The sequence below is a fragment of the Rutidosis leptorrhynchoides genome, chromosome 6 (assembly GCF_046630445.1).
Source record: "Rutidosis leptorrhynchoides isolate AG116_Rl617_1_P2 chromosome 6, CSIRO_AGI_Rlap_v1, whole genome shotgun sequence".
Classification (NCBI taxonomy): domain Eukaryota; kingdom Viridiplantae; phylum Streptophyta; class Magnoliopsida; order Asterales; family Asteraceae; genus Rutidosis; species Rutidosis leptorrhynchoides.
Genome location: NC_092338.1, coordinates 31,380,201 through 31,398,145, shown reverse-complemented (window position 1 = coordinate 31,398,145; position 17,945 = coordinate 31,380,201). Strand labels below are relative to the sequence as shown.

General features: G+C 32.7%; 1 protein-coding gene and 5 non-coding genes across 6 annotated transcripts; all 6 read left to right on the top strand.

Annotated features, from left to right (window-relative positions):
• Positions 1-1,760: 1,760 nt before the first annotated feature.
• LOC139853530 (uncharacterized) lies at positions 1,761-13,451 on the top strand. The gene is made up of 6 exons (XM_071842921.1): positions 1,761-1,851; positions 3,192-3,248; positions 3,393-3,469; positions 11,945-12,321; positions 12,489-13,097; positions 13,235-13,451. The coding sequence occupies exons 1-6, from the start codon at positions 1,761-1,763 to the stop codon at positions 13,449-13,451; spliced, it is 1,428 nt and encodes a 475-aa protein (XP_071699022.1).
• Positions 2,732-2,822, top strand: LOC139856486 (small nucleolar RNA U31b). The gene has a single exon (XR_011761968.1). It is a non-coding gene; the product is annotated as a small nucleolar RNA U31b (small nucleolar RNA).
• On the top strand, positions 2,866-2,956 carry LOC139856487 (small nucleolar RNA U31b). The gene has a single exon (XR_011761969.1). It is a non-coding gene; the product is annotated as a small nucleolar RNA U31b (small nucleolar RNA).
• On the top strand, positions 3,032-3,116 carry LOC139856462 (small nucleolar RNA Z195/SNORD33/SNORD32 family). The gene has a single exon (XR_011761946.1). It is a non-coding gene; the product is annotated as a small nucleolar RNA Z195/SNORD33/SNORD32 family (small nucleolar RNA).
• LOC139856463 (small nucleolar RNA Z196/R39/R59 family) lies at positions 3,205-3,291 on the top strand. The gene has a single exon (XR_011761947.1). It is a non-coding gene; the product is annotated as a small nucleolar RNA Z196/R39/R59 family (small nucleolar RNA).
• LOC139856471 (small nucleolar RNA Z221/R21b) lies at positions 3,543-3,633 on the top strand. The gene has a single exon (XR_011761954.1). It is a non-coding gene; the product is annotated as a small nucleolar RNA Z221/R21b (small nucleolar RNA).
• Positions 13,452-17,945: the final 4,494 nt, after the last annotated feature.

The window sequence follows — 17,945 nt, the reverse complement described above, 5'->3', positions numbered from 1 at the left end:
TTATGAGATTCTAAAACAGATGATGGTGACATGCAAGAAATCGAATGAACAAGGTGATGGCGGCGAGATCTGTTTTAAATTGGATCGAATGAACGATGATGACGAACGATGAACGATGATGACGAACACAATGGCTCTTGTGAGCAGATATGTTTTAAATTAAATTAAAAATTGATTTGTGTGGGTACTGGGATTTGCAATCGGAGTTTCACAACAAAGGTTCTGGGTTTTGGTGAGTATGTTACTCCAACTGAACAATTCTTCGCATCTACAAATCTATCGTCATATCTATATTTATTATATTTATCAAATGTTGTTAAGTACCTGTATAGTTATTAGTAATTAATAAGTTTGATTTTGTTGGAACATATAAATAATTAAGGAACAACATATACATCCAATTGAAATTTTATGATTCTGAATTATAAGATGAAGATGGTGATGAAAGATGATGAAAGAGGATGAGTGGTGCAATTTTTAAACAAACTTTAGGGACCAATTATTTATTTTTATTTAACGATCGTTAATAAATTTAACGAAGGTTACCCCAATTTTAAAATTTTTGAACACGCAATCCTTTTCTTGAGCAACAATAAAATTGAAATCTTTTTCGGGCTTATGCGATTTGGGGGTTACCTTGGTTGTCAATTTAGGTAACTTATGTTACCTTTTCAAACCATTTGCCCTAATTTGAATTTAGAATAATAGTCGTTTAGCACTCTGATCTTGTGTTAAAGACTTAGAAAGAAAACTAGAAAAAATTCCAAAATCATATTAAAAACTAGTCTCAAAATAGGGGCAATTAAGTTTAATTATACATTTGAAGTATGCATGTCACAAATTGACAAATACATACCCATTGATGAGGTAGACAAGCACATACAATTCAATGACTCATTTCAACATCTACAATAAAGCTTTCATCATTCAAAATATTCAAAACGTCGAGTACTTTTATGGTGCGTTTGATACAATTGAATGATTTAGTGCTGAATGATTCAGAATCTGAATGGTCCAGAGTCTCTGAATAAGGTTTGCTCTGAATGAAAATAAGATGTTTGATAATCATTTAGAATGAACGATATGAACTGATTACAACTACCTTATTAACGTGTGACATGAATAAAAAATTTAATATGCTTGTTAGTTATGTGATCAGGATTGAGGAGAATATTATAGATCATTTAGGCTCTTAATGGTTAAGAGAGTGTTTCATCTCTGAATGGTTCAGAGCTGAATTTCAGCACCATATGTCATTCAAATGTCAGAAATAAACGCACTGAATGCTAAATGGTTCAACATTCAGTGCTGAACCATTCCATTAAGAGGCAAACAAACGCACCATTAGTTAGATGTAATTGTTAGCGGACTCTTTTACCACTAGCTCATTGTTATTAGTTTAGCCCATTGTGTTTAGTTTGTAATAGGGCTTACTCTATTATATTGCTATATTTGATCGATGCTGTAACGATTTTAAAGATAAGGAAGACTATTCATTATTTCATGGAACAAGGCTTCACGTCATCCCTTTCCGTTTGTATGGTAATAAAATGGATAAAGTGAATTCTCCGTATTGATGAAATGAGGTGCTTCGGATCGGGAGTAACCACTAGGACCAGGGACAAAATTGGGGGAAGGATAAAAGCCAAGAGAAATGCAAGTCGAACATTGGTTTCGGGGAGCTGGCGGGCAGAAGGAAAAGAGGCTCCTAGCTAAAGGTAGCTTGTCTCGCCTAGGAGGTGAGAAGAGTTGAGAACAAAATGGCGAACGGGTGTGTAGCGCGTGAGAATTTGCCGAACACTTCGGGCCAAGTCCTGAAGAAAGCTAAAAAGCATTGTTTTATGAGCCTGCGTAATGTTAGGTAGTTGGTAAGGCTAACTAGATTATCACGTGACAACACTTTTAACGGTAATCAGTCTAACTCGATTATCACGTGATAACACTTTTAACATCTACAACAATACCACATTATGAACGAGTATTTCAAGCTAGAAGTACGCGCCGTAAACCGTTGAAACATCTACAACACTATCACCTTTATATACTATTCTTCTATTTCTAATAAATTGGGAAGATACCGAGGCATTGTCTGAGTGGTACAACTCTTATGTTGATTTCGAGCCCACGTCCTTGAAATAATAGGTGAGGTTTCGATTCCTCGGAGGGAAGTTTTCTCGAGGACTCTATTGGGGTGATATGGCGCATGCCTTAAGTGTCCTGGTTTAATCCAAAGTACACCGGGTACCCAATGGCCAATGCAGCGATAGTGTATGAAAAGTTTCCTCCTAATGTGTATGTGTGAGATAAATGAGAGAATTCGATTTCGATATCGTCGTTAAAAAAATTTTAATATCTTGTGGCAGTAGAAACCTGTGTTCGAAATAATTCGAATCCCAGCACACACACGTTATTCTTTTACAGGGCATTTTACTGGACCAAATAATTCACTACATTTTAATGGGCTTTATACACTCTCGGCCCAAGATCAGCCCAAAGCTAGAATTAAGGTTCCTCTCAAAACCCTAAATCGAACCAAACAACACAAACTAAAACCCTACTCGATTCGCTATATATGCCGCCACATCCTCCATAACCTACCATTCAGTTTCCACCTGTTATAATAATCATCACGATCCGCGATTTGGTACATCAATATCATTCGATTCGTGAGCTCTCTGTTTCTATTTCGTAATTCACTGTTTTTTTTTCATCATCTAACTTAATTGTAGTTGAAAATGATGTGAATTATTGTCGCCCCAGTCTTATGAGCTTCGTACACGTATGTAGATCACTGGTGATAGACATATTTTTTAATCTGATTCTTTTCAATTTTCTAATTTTAATTTCTAATTCAAATTTATATATGAAAATGATGAGAGTTGTTGTCGCCCCAGTCTCATGAGCTTTGTATAATTACATCGCTCTATGGTGATAGACATAATTAATTGTCTGATTCAATTGAATTTGTATAATTTTACATTTTTAATTTGATTTGATTTTTTTAAACCTGGAGATGAGCTGATTCTGAAGTAATAGATATGATGATTTATTTTACCCATTTATCTCTGTACTATCGAATGATGAACTATAATACATGCACTACCATCTGATCTTTATTTTGTAATCAACCATCTCTGTTTTTTTATAAACGTTATCTTCAATTTGTTTAATTTGTCTTATATATTAATTAGGAATATGGAGTATTGCAATCGATGATGCAAAAGAATTATTTACACTGATGTTTTACTGTGATTAACATTAATTTATCACCATCTTTCGGCTGAGATTGTGCATTAGTATATCAGTTATATGTTTTTATGTAATTAAAATTGAATACTTAATTGTTTGAATGCCTGATGGTATCTGATGCCTTGACTTAATTAATGTTGTAGGCATCTCGTTTTTACAGGCAAATAGCGATGAAAACAAATTTGCGACACAGTTTGCTGTTAATTGTCCAAAGCAAACTGTTATTTATTTCTGTTCACATTTCACTTTTAATTTTACTTTTGATTAAAATAATATTAAAAATTGGTTTTCAAGGGCTGTGATGATAACTTAGGAAAGTCATGCACCACTCTGATTTACTTTGTGATTGATAAACTTTCTCTACCCATATTTTTTTCTGAGCCCTTTTCTCTAATTAAATCTATATAAAATGTAATAAATATAATCTTGCTTCTCACTCTTTATATGATTAAATAAAACTTATTTGTATGTTATTAAATGATGATGAACCAGATGATGGAACCCTCGTTGAGAGTTCAAACCATGATGCGGACCGTATAGCTTTAATTAGCTGTTGGGGATAAATATTTGGTTGCTGATGGTTCTTTAAGTTTTAGCCTAGAAAAATCAAAATATTTGTATATAATGAATAAAATTGTACCTTTGAAAAGCTAAATAAACCTTAAATAGTCTATGAAATACGTAAATTCTTTTTCTTATTAAAAACATTAAGTGGTATTTTTTAGAAATGAATTTTTTAAAAAAATCTCATTCTAATAATCCTTCAAACATTAAACTTCATTTACATTTGAATTATAGCTTTAAGAACATTTTTAACGGTAGGGTGTTGGTGAAGTTTGACATTTTTTTTAATTTCTTTGAAACTAACATTGCATTCAAAAGAAATTTTGTCCCAACATTCTGCGCCTCATCAATTTTATGAACTATTGTCAACTTGTTCGTCCACATCGACCACCTTGACGAAAACAAAAAAGGATCCGACACAGCCAACAAAATAACTTCGCCAGCGAAGCGTTGACCATTAAAATAAACTTAAGCTGTGCACCTCGCACTTTTAACCAAACATGATGGATAAAGCCATTAGCTTTGGCTGATATAGGAGAGACCGATACGAGTTCTGGTGCACAACTCAGAGCACGAGCCAACCCATCGTCACTAAGGCACATCATATAATACAACCTTACAAGCCAAATTTGTTGCAGCGGGTCACCGAAATCTTACGGCTAAGCAGGGAGGATTTCACTTCGCAGGTACAAAGTTCACTAAAAAACTAGAACCTTTGAGGTTAATAACTGCTGAACGTCCACTCAATGAAGATACAAAGGTCATGAAAGCATACCTTCGTGCACACCAAACTTTAACCTATGTTCTAGATCTTGGTTTGTTTACAGATCTTATGTAGTGGATAGTCTTGTTCCTTATCTTGAAAATTCAAGGACAATTTGACACTGAAAATTATTTGCTGTTAAAATTATGTGGGTTATACATAACTAAATTTTATTGAAATAATAGGCCTTAAATTTATATATACTCGTATAACAATAATAACATAGATATTCCAATGTTCAAAAAGAATATTAAAACTTGATAAAATGACATTTTTGGCATGTAGAGATTGCGAATGGCAAGACTCTTTCAGTTCTTTGGGCCGTTTTATTGTGATCTTGTGAATTTCAGCTGAATTGAAAATAAAAAATTACGCACAGCCAAATGCTACCTAATTTGGCGACGTATAATAACGAGTTGAAATGTGTTTAGTGAAGTGACATTAAATTCAAAGTTATACAAGTTATATATAATTATACTTTTAAAGGAAACTAGAAGCATTGCCCGTGCGTTGCACGGATGTTTTTACGCTTTGCATTTTTTATTTTAAAGTAAAGTATGCGGTTGTCTCGTACGTAATAGTTCTTATTGGGAGGACATATATAATAACGACCATATGAAACAAAGAGTTCTTAACAGTCCATAATAATGCTTTAAAAAAAAGTCCATAATAATCGTAATAAATAAGCAAAAACTTCCACGAACATCAAAATAGGTAATTGATTTGAACTTTTTTAACATATATATTTTTATACTATACTATTTAATAATTAAAAGGATAGAATTGTAAGAAAATTTATATAAGAAATTTAAATTAACTTAAATATATAAATACAATTATACAATATAATAATCACATTATAAACATTAAAAAAAAGAATCTTCGAACGAATTCATCTAACATAGAGCCAACCACGTGTCTTCTTGGCAAGTCTACATTTGACATTTTTTTTTAATTCAATGTTTCTTCAGTAGCTACAAAAACAAACAAACACGCATTATATTTAATTATATAATTATATATGTATATAATTATATATGTGTATATAATTATATATCAATATTATACACACACACATATATATATATATATATATATATATATATATTAAATAATATTTTAAATCGTAAATAATTTACATACTACATATATTATTAAAATAATCAATGAGAGACTTTTGATGATCCGTATATTTAAATATAAAGTGATGTTTTATTCATATAAACATATAAAATGATATAAGTGATGAATGATAACAATTTAATGAAAAACTCAAAAATTATAATTAATATATATATATATATATATATATATATATATATATACACACACACACACACACATATACATATTCAAATACACACACACACACACACACACACACACACACACACATATATATATATATATATATATATATATATATATATATATATATATATATATATATATATATATATATATATATATATATATTAAATAATATTTTAAATCATAAAAGAAAATATAGATTACACATATTTACCTCATGATACATAACTTGAATATTCATCTTTTAGTAATATGGCGTGATCTTCTCATTATATGATTGCTACTGAAAAGTGGAGATGTAGGATACAAAACAAATTACAGTATATATATATATATATATATATATATATATATATATATATATATATATATATATTCTGAAAATATATACTTCATGATTAAATCATTGTTATATATGTACATTTATCTACGTATATATATACATATACATATTTGAATATATATTACATATATTTACCTCATTATACATATCTTGAATATCCATCTTTTAGTAATAATATGATGTGATCTTCCCATTGTATGATTCCTATTGAAAAGTGAAGATGACATACATATTTATAGGCTAGTAAAAAATAAGTTAATTTAGTAAGAAGATGAAAGGTTCGTATATTTATTGTTCATTTTTGGTTTACCATATATTTATTATTTATTTTACTACTATTTAATTCTTTATTTATCATTTAATTGATATTGAATAAATAATAAATATATATTATATGTAAGTTACTAATATTGATTTAATCCGGTTCATAAAATTAATATTAAATCTTATATTCATTTATATATATATATATATATATATATATATATATATATATATATATATATATATATTATTTTATTACAATTATTTAATTTAATTTAAAAATTGTATTTAATACATTAACACATGATTAAGTAAGCTTATTTATTATTCATTTTTTATATATAGATATATTATTTTATTTCATTTATTTAATCTAATTTAATAGGAATTCTATTTAATACACTAACATGATTAAATAAGCTTATTTATGAGTTATGACTCTTGGGGTCACTTTTAAGATTATTTATTTATGAAAGTTTTTTTTTTTTTAAAACTGAATTTATATGTATTTTTTTATAGATTATATGGGTAATAATAGATAATTGAAATAGAATTTAATGTAGCTAATTTATGACACAGTGTGTCAATATTTAGGTAGTAATAGATAATTGGCCTTAAATTTATATATCAATCGAAGTCAGAGATAATAATAAGATAGAAATTTTAACGTTTAAAAAAACATTAAAAATCAGAAAAATATCATTTTCGGCATCTAGATGGCAACACTCTTTTCAAAGAGTGTTGCTCGTTGAGCTGTTTTAGGGTATTTTTGGGAATTTCAACACAATCAACCAATTTAGCGGCGTATAGTGTGTGTGATTAGTGAAGTGACATTAGATTCAAAACTATATGACTAATTAAACTTTTAAGAAAATAATAAGCCTTAAAATTATATATATCATTCTAAGTCATGCGTACACAGAGATAATAATAAGATAAAAATTTCAACGTTTAAAACGAACATTAAAACATAGTAAATTGTCCTTTTTAGCATCTAGACTACCTTGAATGGCAAGACTCTTTGAGAGAGTCTTGCTTGTTGGGTCATTTTATGGTGATCTTGAAAATTTCTGGACAATATGACATCGGAAATTATTCTCCGCCAAATTTTAACCAAATTTGCGGCGTATATTAATGAGTTGAAACGTATGTTTAGTGAAATGACATTAGATTCATAATTATATGAGTTATACATAATTATACTTTTGGGGAAATAATAGGCCTTTACATTATATAAAATAATAAGTCTTTAAATTATATATACCAATCTAAGTCATGTGTACACAAAGATAATAATAATTTAAAAATTCCAACGTTCAAAAAAATATTAAACTCAGTAAATATACGACATACGACATCTAGAAGACCTCGAATGGCAACACTCTTTCAGAGTGTCATGCTCTTATGGCCGTTATAGGGTGGTCTTGTAAATTTCAGCTCATTCTGAAACCGAAAATTATTCGTCGCCAAATACTACCAAATTGACGGCGTATATTAATAAGTAGAAATGTGTGTTTAGAGAAATTAGATTAGATTCAAAATTATATGAGTTATACATAATTACACTTTTGAAAAAATTATAGACCTTAATATTATATATAACATTCATGGGTACATAAAGATAATAATAAGATAGAAAATTTCAACTGTCAAAAATTACATTAAAATTTAATAAAATGTCATTTTCGACGTCTAGACGGCCTCTGAAGGCAAGACTCTTTCAGATAGTCTTGCTCGTTGGGACGTTACGAATTTTAGTTCAATCTGAAACCGAATTAATATGCCTTTAAATTATATATACCGCTCTAAATCATGCGTACACAAAGATAATAATAAGATAAAATTTTCAACTTAAAAAAAACATTAAACTAAGTACAATTTCTTTTGCAGTATTTAGACGACCTCGAATGGCAAGACTCTTTTAAAGAGTCTTGTTCTTTGGGCCTATTTAGGGTGATATTGTGAATATCGGTACAATTAAAACGAAAATTATTCGGCGCCAAATGCTATCCTATTTGGCGTTGTGTATTAATGAGTTGAAATGTGTATTTAATGAAGTGATGTTAGATTCAAAATTATATGAGTTACTAGTGGACAAAGCCCGTGCGTTGCACGATTTGTCCCACGTTTTAATATTTTAATCTTCACAAATAGTTGCATAATCGAGTTAGCTATAATCCTATAAGACCAAGGATGTTACTATAGTCAATGAAAATTTCCTATCATTTTTAAAAGTTACATTGATTGAATAATTCCACATATTCTAAAGTAATGAGAGTAAATTAAAGTGGTTAAATTACTTCTCGAATTCTTATCATGATGGTCTTACACTTTATTAAATGTGACCTTATTACGTATTTATTTTAATAGTTTTAATTCAGATAGTTTAGAATCGCGACATAATAATTAAGATCATGAATTCATAAATGTAATATACTTTCAACTTAACCACTAACATGAGTAGCTTAAGAAATATAACTAACATCAGTTCATAAGTTAATTATTAAGAAAAGACATCAATTAATGACTTGTTTTAGAAACTTACAGGACTAATCAATAAGCGAAGATGAAAAAGTAGTTTTGGTTGGAGAATAATCAACTCATTAACAATTACCCCGTACTATTTACGAAAAACTTCAAATACTTTATATTTAATAATTTGATCTTAAATATCAATTCTATGTTCTTAAATGTCAAGAGTATGTGTTTTTGACGTGTTGATAATACTTTTAACTGTACTATAGTTTGTTTAGTGTTGTAGGACTTTTTGATAAATACGTGTTAGTGTAGTTTTTATTATATTATGGGTATTATTTGTATAGTGATTTCATTGAGTTATATATGGCTTTCACTTTTTGATTAATTCATAATTATCATTATATATATCGAAGATCGATAGTCAAAAATCAGTGTAATAATTTTGTTTTCACATTATCAAAACATTTATAAAGCAAAAAATAATTCAACAATGAAATATTTTAACAAACAATTTATAAAGTAACATTAGAACATGCAAAGTATTATTAAGCTAATACAATCCAAGAAAATCGATAGTGCAACTCACCTTGAAATTTTTGGATAGCTCTTAATTTACTACGATGAGGACATATATGACTTTAGTATATCCACTTCTCGTTCTGTCTCAATCAAACTCATTCTTACATTTTTTTTTTTTTTTTTTTTGTATTTAACTAAAATAATGTACACTTACTTTGAAATGTTCATCTTCTTCCATGACTATTATTGTAAACCTAATGCTAACCAACCCCTTTAACGCTTGCTAACATACTTAACATGAACATGTTTATAACAATATAACACACGAAATTTAACCGATCGGATTCTATAATGTGTACAAAACTGAAATAAGTATTATACCGTTAAACGAAAATAAAAAATGGACTTGTAACCTGCAACCACATGGTGACTAAACAACAACTCGTTTTCCTGTTGATTTTTATCGCTTCTCTCTCAAGTAGTTTGCATTTTAAGTTTCTCTCAACGTCATTTTCTTCTAACATATAACCCATTGTGAATTTGTATATTAAATAATCCAAGTAGAAGGAGTACTGAAAAGGCAAAAATGAGGTTATGATAGCCCTAAGGCCGGTTAATACATAACCTCTCACAACATTCTTAAATTTTCAACCTTTCAATTACATAAGTTATTACTATTACCGTTTTACTGTTTTATTACATAGTTATAGATTATTATATAATTCATAAATACGGAGTAATTCACAAAGAATATGAAAAGCGAAATGTCTATAAGTTCTATTTAATGACACTTAATTTCAAGTTAGATTAGATTTTAAAATATTAAAAAGTTTTACCATATAGTTAAATGCTTATTTTGGGTAAGAAAATCAATAGTAAATGAATTGGATTAATAGGCTTATTTATGACACCTGGAGTCAAAATTTAGATATATATATAGATACATAATCACACTTTTAGAAATATTATAGGCTTTAAAATTATATATGTTAGTCTAAGTCATTTGTACACAAAGATAATAATTAATAATGATAATAATAAAGAAAATAATAATAATAATAATAATAAAAATAATAATAATAATAATAATAATAATAATAATTATAATAGTAATAATAATAATAATAGTTGAATTTAGTTTGTCCACTTATTAACAACCGCTAATCAAAATTCGTTAAATACCCATTTCATCAAATTTCATTACACGGTTGGTCCATGAAATAAAAAAAATTAATAAAAAAATGGTCATTTCGGTATACTTTTTTTATTTAAAAAAAAAGGTTTTTTTATTTTAAAAAAAAATGTTTTTTTATTTTTTATTATTATTTTTATTTATTTAAATATATATTATTTTGTTATTATTTTTATTTATTTAGTTTTATTTTATTATTATTTTAAATTTTGTTTATTTTACTTTTTTATTTACTTTTAAAAATTTTACTGTTTTACAACTTTTATTATTGTTATCTTTTACTTTTTTTATTTTTATTCTGGGAACCAATCGTGTAACGAATTTGAGTACTTATTAAAATTTTATGACTAACGATCGTTAATAGGTTGAACAATATTACCTCAATTTCACACATTTTAAAATCACAAATTTTTTTTTAAATAAATCAAAGGACATTATCCTTTTAAAATATAAAAAATATTATATTAACTTGATTGATAATTTTAAACACTTATATTTAGGGATGGCAAAGAAATTCGTACTCGATGGGAAAACCCGAAACCCGATTATTTTGGGCCGGATTTGGGCTGGTTAAATGGGTATAGGGTCGGGTATGAAGATAGTTTCTAATTTTTCCGTGGGTTCGGGTCCGGATGGTTTTTGACACAAACCCGATTACCCGCCCCGTATAACCGAGAAAAGACCCTAGTCCATACACCCGGACCGTATACCCGATTATTCGCTCCGTTTATCCAACCCGTATACACAATTACCCGACCCGTATACCCGAAAAAAGACTTGAATAATCATGGAATAACTCATTTTATTCAATATATTTAATAGTTCTGACCTTTAAATTCCTTTTGCTATTACCTTTACGTTTGTTGTACTACTCCTATTTGGTGTAATTTGAAGATTATTCCTAGATTTTTAAGAGTTATTGATTGCTAGTCGTAGGAAATATAAATCAATACATCAATATTATATATTATTGGGTTCTCTTAACATAAACATAAATTTTATTACTGTTTTCTGTCTATTTGAAGCTATTAAGCGGCTAGTATTGATTGGCTAGGCTAAGTATACTAAGTTTTCGTTCGAGTAGGATCTTTTAACGATTTAGATTTCTAGTGTTTTATCTGTAGAGTATAGAACGTTCCTTAAGCTTGTTTTTTGTTACGCTACTTGCCAAATTCTTTTTATTTGTGGGCTTTCATATAGATTAACTTTGTTGGTTTTTTCCTTTTTCTGTTTTTTATTTTTATTCGTTCTCGTTTCATAGGGTAAGATAGACGCTAGTCATTCTCATGGTTACCTGAGGTCATGTCCTTCGAGCTCTGGGTCGGGTAGGTTTATAGGATCTAGAAGCGGCAACAGGTTAGTGAAGCCTGTTAGGATTAGAGCGGGTAGTTGGAATGTGGGTACTTTGACCGGCAAACTTTATGAACTAGTGGAGACTTTACGTAAACGTAAAGTGGACATCTTGTGTGTTCAAGAGACTAGATGGAAGGGTCGAGGGGCGGTTAAGATCAAGGACTACAAGCTATGGTTCTCGGGATCGAGAGTAGCTAGAAACGGTGTTGGAATTATTATTGGCCCACCCCATAACGAGAATGTCGTGGATGTGAGCAGACGGGGCGATAGAATTATGTCGGTTAGGTTAGTAATCTAGGAGGTGATCTACACGGTCATTAGCGCTTATGCACCTCATGCGGGCCTTGGCGCAGCTGAAAAGAGACTCTTCTGGGAATCGTTAGACGAGGTTGTGAGGATGTGCCCTCCTGACCATCGATTACTTATTGGGGGAGACCTAATTGGTCATATAGGAACAAATGTCGAGGGTTATCCGGGGCCCATGGGGGTTTTGGGTACGGAGTAAGAAATGAGGAAGGGCTAAGAAATGAGGAAGGGCTCTCTATTCTTGATTTTGCTGTTGCTCACGATTTGGTTTTTGCAAATTCGTTCTTCAAGAAGACGAATGCTCAGTTAGAAACCTTTCATAGCGGGGGTAATAGTACCCAGATTGACTATTTGTTACTTCGCAGAGGGGATCTTAGGACATGTGGGGACTGTAAGGCCCTGACTGACTTGACATGCTCCTCCCAGCACAGATTGTTGGTCATGGATTTGGTTCTCCGGAGACGGGTCACCATGAGTGTAAGGCCCGTCCAACCTATAATCCTATGGAAGAAGTTGAACGGAGAGAAGGCAGAGACTTTTAAGACTTTAGTTGTAGAAAGAGTGGAGGCAGAAGTGGAAATGGTATCTCATGAAGATGCGGACCAGATCAGGAATTGTCTGGAGTCCACCATTAGAGAGGCAACCAACGAAGCCTTGGGTGTGGCAGTAGGAACTTCGAGAGGACATAGGTCGGATAGAGAATCATGGTGGCTTAGTGATGAAGTTCAAAGCAAAGTCGCTCTTAAGCAACTAAGGTAAGGGAGCTCATAACTTGTCGGGAGGGGACCCCGGCGGTTAGAACTAGGGTTGAAGAGAGATATAAAGAAGCCAAAAGAGAAGCTAAGAAGGCCGTAGCACGTGCAAAAGATAAGGCATACGAATATTTGTATAGGAAACTAGACTCCAAAGAAGGAGCTAATGATATCTACAAGATAGCCAAAGCTAGGGAGCGAAGGCGCAGGGACCTAGATAACATCAAGTTTATCAAAAATGAAGCTGGTCAAACCTTAGTAAAGGAAGACGAAATTCGAAAAATATGGGAAGGGTACTTCTCATCCCTTTTCACCGGAGGAAGACCTGAATGTCTCGAAGACCCGCAAGAATCTTAGATAGAACAATCCCAGAACAACATAGATTTTGGGAGGATCAACCACGAGGAAGTGAGATCGGCACTACGAAAAATGGGGAGAAATAAAGCTGCAGGACCTGACCAGATCCCCATTGAGGCGTGGCGGTGCCATGGCGACAATGGTGTTAGGTGGCTGACTTGCCTTTTCAACAAAATGTATTGAAGCTCTAAAATGCCTATGGAATGGAGAGTGAGCGAGACTATTCCCATTTATAAGAACAAGGGGGATGCTCAAACCTGCGGTAACTTTAGAGGCATAAAATTACTTAGCCACACTATGAAACTTTGGGTGAGAGTGATTGAGACTAGACTTCGACGTGTAACAAATGTTTCGGAAAATCAATTTGGTTTCATGCCAGGGCGCTCTTCGATTGAGGCAATCAATATTATTAGGAACCTTATGGAGAAGTATAGAGAAAAGCAAAAGAATCTCGAGATGGTATTCTTAGACTTGGAAAAGGCCTACGATTGCGTCCCACGAAATTTGATTTGGAAGACCCTTAGAGGTAGAAGTATCCCGAGTAGATATATTAGTGTTATTAGGGATATGTACGAAGGGGCGAAGTCTTGCGTTCGAACGCCGGTGGGAAATACAGAAGTTTTCCCAATAGAAGTAGGCCTGCATCAGGGATCGGCCCTTAGCCCTTTTCTTTTCGCTTTGATCCTTGATGAGCTTTCTCGAGGGATACAAGAGTGTATCCCTTGGTGCCTAATTTTTGCCGATGATATTGTGCTTGTTTCCGAATCTAAAGAGGAACTTAATAGAAGACTGGAGCAATGGAGGGTAGCCTTATGTAGCGACCCGACTAAATCATGTTTGACGGCGCCGACTACTTGGGTCCCGTTACGTGGTCATAAGTCTTTAACGTGACGTTTGACCAAAATATGTCGCATTCATTTCATAAGTAAAAGGATGTTTCAAGCTTACAAAAGTAGTTCAATGAATAGTTACATTTCAATGTTGAACGTACAAATGAAACCTATGCGACACAATTTATAAAAGTAGTCAAAAGACGCCCCAACTATGCACGTATACTCGACATCCAAGCAAGTATCAAAAAGTAAGCAGAAGCATGTATCCTTAAGCATTCAAGGACCTGAGAAAACATATAGAAAACTGTCAACTAAAACGTTGGTGAAATCATAAGTGTTTTAGTAAACGTTGTATTTGAACCACAAGATTTAATATAAGATGATTATCAAAATCATTTGCATTCCAAAGTTGTTATTTGTTTCGCGGGCACCCAATTATCAAACTTAACTATTTTGTACCCTGTTACGTAGTGTTAGAACATACACTATACTCGAAAATATATTTCATCCGCTAACGGTAGCGAACCGTCCGAATGAGGCTCGTCAAGCCCATGTGATCACATAATATAAGTTCTCGTTTACACCCTGCAAGTGTAACTAATGATAATTGAATTGAGGATTTTTGTTCAAATCCGTACGTGGAATGTTCGTTTTCGTACTTGTGTTCAAAGCGTAAAAGTATGATACGTATATGTTTCTCATCCCATAGTTTAAAGTATAAAAGTTGTTTGAAAGATGGGACTATGATCTCACCTTGTGTGCACGAGTAATAAGTACTTCAACAAGTAATGTGTGCAAAGAACAATGCTAGTATTGACCTAAACAAATAGGTCGTATCAATAACGGTAACATGATAGGTCAAAGATGTTCAATTAGTCCTATGGCTCGTTACGACTCGATTATGTAGCATGTGAATCAATTTGTCAAGTTTCATGCAAGATACAAGTATAGAAACAAGTTAGAAAGATTGCATAATCATTTGGTTAAGTTTGACAAAAAGTCAAACTTTGATCGGTCAAAGTCAACGAAAAAGTCAACACGTTCGGGTCGGGTCCCGAACTATTTTTCTGTGCTAGTTATTCATATATAAGCATATTAGAACAAGTTTCATGTGAATCAGTGGTCCCTAGCATAGCAAACATTTTTCCTCTAAATGACAAGTTGGTCAGCCCACTTTGGCGTGCCGCGCGGGGTTATGGCGCGCCGCGCCAGTACCTGTACACAGAAATTCTGGCAGTTTTCAAGTTTAATGCACGAACCTAACTTCAAACAATCACCATTTATGACCCGCAAACAACCAAAACATGTATCTTATATCATCGGAAAGGTATTTTGACAAGGAAAACAGCTAAACACATTTCATCAATCACATTTACCTTTTCAACAACCAAAATCACATTCAAAGCTCCTCATTTAATGCATCCAAGTTCATAAATGCAATTCGATGATTCGGCAACTAATTTACATGAACGATATGCCGTTTGGAAGGTAATCAAGCATACAATACAACCTAACACTTACAAATAACATTTCATGTCATTCAAAGCATCAAAAGTCCATTTCAAGCTCATCAAACCCTAACCCAATTTCACCAAAATCACTAATCAAGTTCATGAAGTTTTCTAAAGCAACCTACACATCAAATTGAAGCTAGTGATACTAGGAACACATTTAATACATGCACTTTATCATAACAACAACATTTAAGCAAACAAATCATCAATCAAACACACCAAACTTTCAAGTTCATGCTAGTTACTAAAAATAACAAGATTAAACATATAAATCATATATTCATGTTAGACTTGAGCCATAGACACTAATTAACAACTTTATAAGTTAAAAACATCAAGAATACAAAATCTAGTGATTTTAGAAAGTTACCCAAATGAGATGTAATCGGTATGGAATCGAAGAGGAAGTTGCAAGGATTCCAAAAATGTAATTTGTTTAGATTGAAGCTTGCTAGATTTGAAATGGATGATGATTCTTTGAAATGAAGATTGAGAGAAATTGTGAAAGTAGTAAAAGAAAAGAGAAAAGAAAACGGAATAATGAATGGATGAGGTTGAAGGTTTGACTAGTTGACCTAGTCAAATCTTTGGCCTCTTGGCAAGTTTAGTCCCTCCACTTTGAATCGGGTGGTTGAATTACCTAAACGAGATAATTTAAAACGCGTATTAACGAAGGATGTTATAAACATATAACGGACTTTAAATAATTAAACTGAAAAGTAAACGGAAAAAGGCGGGATGTTACATTACCTACTCCTTAAAAGAAATTTCGTCCTGAAATTTAAGTAGGCGTAGTAGTCGTTGTTTCTTCCTCGGAATCTTGCGTTTTCGGAACCGGGAACAAGTGAGGATATTTCCTTTGCATTTGGTCTTGTCTTTCCCAAGTAAACTCGGGTGCTCTTTTGGCATTCCAACGAACCTTGACAATCAGGATTCGGCTTTGTTTCAACGTCTTGATGGAGGTGTCCACAATTTCAACCGGTTCCTCCACAAAATGAAGTTTGTCATCAATAGTAAGCTCCTCGAGAGGGATGACGATATCGGGTTAGGAAAGACACTTTTTCAAGTTAGATACATGGAAAGTAGGATGAACGGAGCTCAATTGAGGCGGAAGATCTAAACGATAAGCAACGGTTCCAATACGCTCCAAGATTTTGAAAGGACCAATATACCGCGGATTTAGCTTCTCGCGTTTCCCGAAACGGATTACACCTTTCCAAGGTGCGACTTTTAACATTACTCGGTCACCGACTTGAAATTCGAGGTCGTTGCATCTTTTTTCGGTATAGCACTTTTGACGACTCCAGGCCGTCCGAAGCCTATCTCGGATTTGAACGATCTTCTTGGTGGTTTCGTGAATGAGTTCGGGTCCGGTGATTTGTACGTCGCCTACCTCGGCCCAACAAAGAGGAGAACGATATTTGCGGCCTGTAACACTTCGAAAGGTGCGGCTTTTATACTCGCGTGATAACTATTGTTGTAAGAGAATTCGGCGAGAGGTAAGAGCTTGTCCCAAGCTTTTCCAAAATTGACAACACACGCCCGTAACATATCTTCCAAGGTTTGTATTGTGCGTTCGCTTTGCCTGTCAGTTTGAGGATGATATGCGGTGCTCATGTCCAATCGCGTTCCCAACGCTTCTTGTAAAGTACGCCAAAATCTAGAAACAAAACGGCCATCTCGGTCGAAAATAATCGATAAAGGTACACCGTGTCGGGCTACGATCTCCTTAATGTAAAGTTGTGCAAGTTTCTCCATTTTGTCGGTTTCTTTCATAGCGAGAAAGTGTGCGGATTTGGTGAGACGGTCAAAAATAACCCAAATGGTATCATAACCGCCCGTTGTCTTTGGTAACTTGGTGATGAAGTCCATCGTTATTCTTTCCCACTTCCATTGCGGGATTTCGGGTTGTTGAAGTAACCCGGACAATCTTTGGTGTTCGGCTTTGACTTTGGAACATGTCAAACACTTGGCAACATAAGTAGCTACGTCCCTTTTGATGTTCGGCCACCAATATTGTTCTTTAAGGTCGTGGTACATCTTATTGGCACCGGGGTGAATCAAGTATTATGACTTATGGGCTTCGTCTAAAATAAGGCTTCGCAAGTCCCCATGACTAGGAACCCAAATTCTTCCGGCGAAATATC

Excerpts from the sequence above, each read along its gene's own strand:
- LOC139853530 (XM_071842921.1), top strand. The coding sequence starts at position 1,761 with ATGGCGAACGGGTGTGTAGCGCGTGAGAATTTGCCGAACACTTCGGGC. Across the intron at positions 1,852-3,191 it reads GCATTGTTTTATGAGCCTGC|GAATATGGAGTATTGCAATC; the intron begins GTAATGTTAGGT and ends TATATTAATTAG. Across the intron at positions 12,322-12,488 it reads GATAGAATTATGTCGGTTAG|GAACAAATGTCGAGGGTTAT; the intron begins GTTAGTAATCTA and ends TTGGTCATATAG.